Raw genomic sequence first — 7,614 nt, 5'->3', positions numbered from 1 at the left:
ATTATTCTTTTCCTTTTAAACATAACCTGAGTGCAGATGCTCTCTATTTTCAGTCATAAAAATGTAGCAAGAGTGACAACCCAAACAGCCTGGTGCTACCTCATCACTTTATTTGTGAGAACCATCCTTCAAACTGTACACTAGAAGACTTCAGAAGGTTTCAATGACTCTCAAAGTTCATCGGCAACAATTCTCACCGGAGCCATTTTATTTGCTCTGTGCTTGTTTCCTGTAGCATGAGCAATACAGCCAGCACCACATTACTCTTGCTGACTTGCTTGAAATAGCCTCTACAAATGTCCAGCTGACAATTCAGATGAGAAAAATCTTTATTAGGGGTCTGGTCAAAGCCCCTCAGGCTGTCAATGAAACCTATGTAATCTATGTAACAAATGTTTTCACAGGAAGCTCAGTCTTCCAATCCCTTCCAGATATTTTTGTTCGGTATGCAAGCCTTTTGCATCATTTTTCCACTTTATGCCATTGGCTTAGCTGCTTAATTTTTGCTTTTTTAGGAGCGGGTGGGTTTTTTTGGGGGTGGGAAGCTATAAAGATGCCACTAGCTGCTATGGTGGTGGGAGTGCACAGTCTGATTCCTGGCAAAAGGCAGCAAAAGGCACTCTGGTAGCCAGAGCTTCACTCAGTAATGCTGGATCAATGCTTGTTGCGCATGGGCTAACCTTCTTTGGTTACTTTAAAATGATTAATTGGTTAGCTTTAAAAATTGACATGATTATAGATGATTTTTCTTCTGTAAAGAACAAGCCATATTATATTGCTAATAATAAGATTGGATTTAAAAATGTACACAATTGTGGGTGGTTTCCTTACATTTTGTTCACGCTTTTGATCTGATGCCTCACTCAAAAGCTTCCCTGAGAAGACTGTGAGGTTTAAGCCATTGCTAGTTGCAATGCAGGCATGTCTGGACAAATATAAAACTATTTTTATAGAAACAAAGACAGACTTTGCTGTTTTGATGCTGATTATTGGGATGGCTTTCCACTGGGGTATCCACTTGACTGTCACACTGTGCAGCAAGTTCATGTTCTGTTTCCCCTAAAGGGCTGCTTCAATGATTTGCTGCTACAGTTTTAGCAACAGAAAGTGAAAGCACTTTGGGCTTTTATAAGCTGTGGGACATCAAAAACACCTCTTTTTCTTTCCTGACTGAGATTTCACTATCCTTGAAACACAGGGAGACCACCGGAGGCTGCAGCAGAAAATGGAAAAGTTACGCACTGCGATGGATTTTTGTATCCGCCACCAGAAGATTCTGGGTTACAGCATTGTGTCCCTGCTGACAGCTGCCAGCGAGTATATCTTCTCCTCCGTGGTCTTCAAGTGTCCTTGCAATTCCTGGAACACCGTGTATGGCTGTGTCTTCCTCTTAGTGCCAGCCTTCGTCCTCTTCTTGCTCGGCTACATGATAAACGCCAGAGTCTGGCTTTTGGTGACGGGCAGATGCTCTCCAGAGAACCAGTGTAGCTGTGACTCCTGTGGAAACTTTCGCAAAGTGCTGATGCCAGTGACAGCCAGCACCTTGATGGCCCCCTTCACCTGGATCGCGGTGGCCCTGCTCAGTGCCAGCTTCTATGAGTGCGCAGCAAGCAGGAGCAGCTTCATCGGAAAGCTGGTGTGCAGGGACATCGAAAAGCCCGGCAATGCATCGCTGGAGAAAATACCCTGTGACAAGGAGTTGTCCAAGGAGATAGGTGAATTTTGCAGCCTTCAAGCCCAGTCCCAGGTAAAGCTTCTCTACTATGCTCTTCCCTGATGGACCCCAGCCCCACCATCTCCACACACACTGGTGCCTGCAGGGGACTGCAAGAGTCCTTATCTCTCACACTGTGTGACTAGCAAAAGTACACAATTAGCAAAAATTTGCTGGCCAGAAAATACTAACAGAAAGGTAACAAATGGCTGTTTGTGCTAGCTTCTGTTTTTTCATGTTTGCATAGTAATTGCTTGGCAGAGGCACTTGCAAAACCTTTTCCAGAGCTGGGCAGGGAACTTTCCACCGCTGTTTTTTTTTCTCATTTAGATTACAGCTGGCACAATCTCATCTCTTTTTCCACTTTTACCTCTTTAAATATCTCAAACTGTTGTGAGTATGCATTAGCTGAGAGAAAGCTGAGGTCATGAATAGGGAGGAAGCCAATGTCTCATTGCAACAGAGAACTGGCGAGTGAAGCAATAGATGGCTGGTTTCACTACAAACCTCAAAGTTTGAACCTATTAATAAATTCACACTTGTAGTCTAGATGAATGGCTTAAAAATGTATCTACCTTATTACAGTTTAATTGTAGTGCTGAAAGCAAACTGCATGATCAAAAAAAACAATAGCACTCATGAGTGAATTTTTTTCATTTGCAGTGAAATGAAACTCAAGCATTTTATAGCACTACACTTTTGTTTCTTTTTGTTTGGTCTTCTCCTCAACTCCAGGAGAAAACCATTTTTCATCACTTTTTCTCAGGAAAACATTAAGGCTGGCTAATGAAGTTAGATTTATGAGATAATTACGCGCACACACAAAGTATTTAAATTTGTTAAATATTTAGCTTGTGGATCCTCCAAGAAAAAGGCTGAAAAGGGGCAAATTCTATATTGTTGAATTCTGATAGTGTAAGAAAGGAGTAAAATCAAGGAAGACTGACTGTTACTGATATTTCAATGAAATGAAAAGGAACAAACCAGTCAAACAAAGATGGAAGACATGAGATCATTGTAATTAATGTACATGATTTTTTATACCTGACCTACTTTCAGCACACTTAAGAAGCAAATATGTTAGGGATGACAAAGTCCTGTACAAACCAGGAATGATTCCTGTATTTGACAGTCAAATCCATGTCCTGCCTGCAAAAATACAGTTTCCATGTCTGATTCAATGTTATGTTCTATACTCTTACATAGGACTATGTAAAAACACTGTTTAACCCACCTGTTTCTTTTCCAAGATTGCAGGATGGTTGCTGATTGCCATCATCATGACTCTGGCACTCATTGCAACGTGTTTCAGCCGCTGTTTCTCCCCGGTTAGCTACTTTCAGCTGAAGTTCTGGAAAATTTACTTGAAAAAGGAACGAGAGGTCTTTGAGATCAAGGCTAAAGACCATGCAGCCAAGCTGGCAGAAAGAAACGTTCACTTCTTTTTTGAACCTGCTGACCCAGCACCATTTTGGACTCCTAGAAATGAAGATTGGCAGAAGATTTCATTCCCGTATGGCTTCAATACAAAAGAGCAGCATTACAGCATGATACACAAGTACGTGAACACAAACAGAGGCAAGGCATCCAGTGAAGGAGATCAGATTCACACTGTTTTAGGATTTGTGGATGAAGCACATGCAAGTGAATCAGGATTTTGATGAAACATACTGTTTGTAACACTGGCAACCTTTTAAACCTACTAATATGAAAAGAGTCTTATTCTGAGCTCTTACTGAAATCAATTTGTAAATATTGCATGTAAACCTCAGGAGATTTTTTTTTTTAATAAACTATACTTTTGTTTAGGTGCATTTAAATAAATACATGGTTCACAATGGGAGTTTTCATATGTTGATGTTCATTAAGAGAGAGTCATGTAAAATAACAAGGATCCACAGCAAAGATGTCAGCATGTACTATGTCAAATTATTTTCCAAATGCCTTAAGAGAATTTGGCAGCTGGAGTGACAAAACCAAACTTTCATACCTGTCAGTAACACAGGGACAAAAAGGAATTGAAATTTTGACCATAAGTTTAGCTTAGTTTATTAGCTATCACTTGACTTAACAATAAATATTTCAGTAGAGCTTAGAACAATCTCTAGACTAAAATATTTGCTTTCAATCAATTAGTTTCTCAAGGCAAAGATTATGTCTTTTAAAATCTGGGAAGCAATTAACATTTTGGAGCCACATGTGCACAAAGTCCATTGGAAATGCTAAGCATGACTTCAGCTGGTCATCAGTTGGAATAACCAATAAATAAAAAAATAAATAAATTCCAACCATTTTACTCCTGTGTGTCTAGCTGTTTTAGATAACAGTGAAACTAAAAGCTTTCACTGTGGTGAATTTTCTTTACCACTGTCTGATCTTGAGCACCTTTTACAGCAGGCCTTCTTCTACTCTTCATTTCCTGTTATTCTAAAAGTTTTATGTGGAAAAAAGGTATGCATAACTTCCACTTGATATTCCATTTATATTGATTTCTATTTTATCTGACAAAAAAAAAAATAAATAAATTATTATGTATTTTTAATGCATAATACTACACATAGATTTCTGGCCCTCTCATCAGTACCTAAGCTACCCCTGGATGTATCCACCAAATAATCTGTTTAACTTGATCCAGAATGGAGGCCAAGTGCAAATTTACATGGCTTGAGGAGTTAGGTTTGTTAATAATATGACAGTGTAGATGAAGCTTATATGAACAGCTACACATTTAAGGATGTTATAAATCTGCAATTCTGCATACTGTTAGCAAACACTGATGTTCTTATCAAAGATCTCCTAATGATAAGAAGCAAATACACCAGTTTTGAGTGAAGATTTATAAAGTTATTTTTTTTCTCTGAAAGTATTTTCAAGAGATGAGTCAGGCTGTTTGGTCCAGGCTGTCCTTTCACTCCTCCCAGAAACCTTCTCTTGGTAGACAGAAAACTCTAACTTGGAAACTATTCAGACAGATAGAGAGAAATCCCATAATGTTGCTTGTTACAGCCATTTTCAAACGAGGAAGCAAGAAAGTACCCATTTTAATTAGATGAACAAAACTAGTTTGGTAACTTCATTCTTACTCTAAGTAGAATATATGACATATAAAAGGAAAAGAGGATCTAATCCTGTGTTTACTGCACTTTAATCAGTGGCTCTTTTTCTTCCAAGAAACCTGATGTTAATAGTGTAACGTGCGTCCAGTTTATTATTTGTGCCTCCAGGAAGCACAGTTCAGCTTAAAATGTCCCACTTTACCTCTCCTATTGAAGAGTTCATTTGTTTGCTGACATCTAGAAAACAATAAATCTGCTCTGGAATGTCTAAGTTGGAAGGAAACAATGTCCTGGCCCCACTGAAATCAGCACCAAAACGTTCCTTGACTCAGTGGGGCCAGGCTTTACCATAGAGACACATGAAATAAATCAGGATTGACTAAAAGAATCTGGTTTAAAAATAAAAAATGCACACACATATACACACATATATATAAAGCATCCGGTTTAAAAATAAAGCCATGTTTATTTCACTTTCCAAGGAAAAACTGCAGTGGAAACACCAACAGAGTTTGTGTTAATCCTCTCAGCTGTATCTGAGTGGGCTTTTGCCATTTCCCACTCACAAGCAGAACTGCCAGGGTCCCATTACCAAAGCTGCTTTGACTTTCCAGGGAAGACGCAGAGCCAGTACTTCTCGTTAAAACGAAAGAACAAAGGCTTCAGAAGGTCTTCTTCACATCTTCAGATTTGCCTGTGCAGTCTATATTTCATACATAAAATTACTTTTAGGGGAAGGAGAAAAATTCTATACGTGTATAAGGATATGAGCAGATATTTATGTAATGTTTTCGTATGCAGTCATATTTGAATTTTTGATTTTTCCTCATATTTATTTAACACTCATACCTTCTCTGTGTAATCATGAAAGAAATGAAAAGAAATTTCAAATAGAAGTCTTAGTGCACTTCTGAGGGCTCCATCAGCCAGCTCCAAAAGAAATGTCTACACTATCAAGAAACATTGAGAAACAGACTTCTGGAAATATGTTACTAAATAAGACAAATAAAATCTGTATGTCTACAGGTTACCTAATGTCAGCAACTAATGATAATGTAATTTGTGTCACTGTTTTTCCTATTGTTACTGTTTTTCTAAGAATGTTTCCTCTTTAACTTCCTGTTTTCATAGACATCTGTAGCATGATACCGCTCTGCTCTGCCATGGACAGAAGTGCATCACTTTGCTGATCACTTTCCTCCTCCTCAGCAGTGAACTTTAGACCTTCTCCACATGTCTGGAGAGAAGTCTAAAAGCTGAAATGGTGAGCTTGTGCTTGCCTGACATTGATGGAAAAATTACCACTGACATCTCGGAGCTCATGTACAGGAAGATGATGCTTGGCTTTATGGCTACTGTGTGTAATGAATATATATTTGTAGTGTTTTTTATTATTACCTGTGAAATATGATCTGAAATGTGTGAGAGAGTCTCTGTCTCTTGAAAAGTGCCAGTGTAAACAAAAAAAGTGGAGGGGCTTTGTGGTCACTCTCTACACAGAGGTGAATGCTCTCTCTGAAATGTGGGCTGTAATGGATGGGTGTTGTTTCACCACCACTTTCTGTTGACATATTGCTTAGCATTTTCTTGCTCCTTCTTATGCTCCTTAGATGATACGGGGCCTAGAGCATCTTCCCTATGAAGAAAGGCTGAGAGACCTGGGTCTGTTCAGCCTAGGGAAGAGAAGACTGAGAGGGGATCTCATCAATGTGTATAAATACCTGAGGTGTGGGAGACAGAGGGATTTGACCAACCTCTTTTCAGTGGTTTGTGGAGACAGGACAAGGGGCAATGGCCACAGAATGGATCACAGGAAGTTCCACACCAATATGCAAAAGAACTTCTTCACAGTGAGGGTGACGGAGCACTGGAACAGGCTGCCCAGGGAGGTTGTGGAGTCTCCTTCTCTGGAGATATTCAAGGCCCGTCTGGACGCCTACCTGGGCAGCCTGCTCTAAGGAACCTGCTTTGGCAGGGGGGTTGGACCCGATGATCCCTTGAGGTCCCTTCCAACCCCTACAATTCTGTGATTCTGTGAATCTTTGGAATACAATAGACAAGGTGATTCAGTGTGGGACGAAAATGTAAAACCAAAGCAGAACAATGTGTTTACATCAAGCATGCCTACCCAGTACAAGGGAAGGCAGTGGGGAGCCAAGAGGAGGAAATGCTGTAGGACCAGATGCCTGATTTCACCAGAATGAGGTGAAATGAGTATGAACTGGCACCCAGTCCAGTCTGGCAGTATCATGTTATCTCCAGGCTCAGTCTCAGATCTGCGCTGGCTTGACTGGCTCAGACATTTCTGCTATATGTTCATTTGCACTGTGGAAATTTATCTTCCAAACCTTATCAAGTCTAAATAACAGAAAAGGTCTTATTGGGCTGTTTATTCTGAAATATAGAAAGCAGCAGCTTTGAAGTCCTACACTGAGTAGCACCACAAATGTTTGGCACGGAAGGAAGGGGTGTGCACCTGTGTGAAAGTCTAATGCAACAGAGGTTTAAGAGAATAGTATCCCACAAAAGAAGGATGGAACAGGCTATTCACTCTGCAGATAATGACAAACAGAATATTCTGTTGGTAGGATGTCGCTAGAGAGAGGAAAAATGGCCATTGCCTTGGAAAGCACCTCTTTGTGGGCAGGCAGAGTTGCCAAGTGTCCATCACAAAGAGCTTGGGCACAACCAGCAAAAACCTGCTGAGGGCTCCTGCACAGGCAGTGAAATCAGGCAAACTCCACGCTAACTTGAAGATCCATTTTTACAAAAAGCAATTGGAGAACTTGTTGAGCATTTTAATGTGTTGTTACATGCTGTAACTTGTTATTTGTAGCAATTACC

At 40.0% G+C, this 7,614-nt stretch overlaps 1 protein-coding gene across 1 annotated transcript; it reads left to right on the top strand.

Moving 5' to 3' along the window:
• Positions 1-548: 548 nt before the first annotated feature.
• CALHM6 (calcium homeostasis modulator family member 6) lies at positions 549-6,199 on the top strand. Its single transcript, XM_013175696.3, has 2 exons — positions 549-1,747; positions 2,965-6,199. The coding sequence occupies exons 1-2, from the start codon at positions 1,226-1,228 to the stop codon at positions 3,373-3,375; spliced, it is 933 nt and encodes a 310-aa protein (XP_013031150.3). The 5' UTR covers positions 549-1,225; the 3' UTR covers positions 3,376-6,199.
• Positions 6,200-7,614: the final 1,415 nt, after the last annotated feature.

The sequence above is a fragment of the Anser cygnoides genome, chromosome 3 (genome assembly GCF_040182565.1).
Source record: "Anser cygnoides isolate HZ-2024a breed goose chromosome 3, Taihu_goose_T2T_genome, whole genome shotgun sequence".
In the NCBI taxonomy this organism is placed as follows: domain Eukaryota; kingdom Metazoa; phylum Chordata; class Aves; order Anseriformes; family Anatidae; genus Anser; species Anser cygnoides.
Note: the sequence above shows the minus strand (reverse complement) of the source record. Positions and strands in the feature narration are given on the sequence as shown.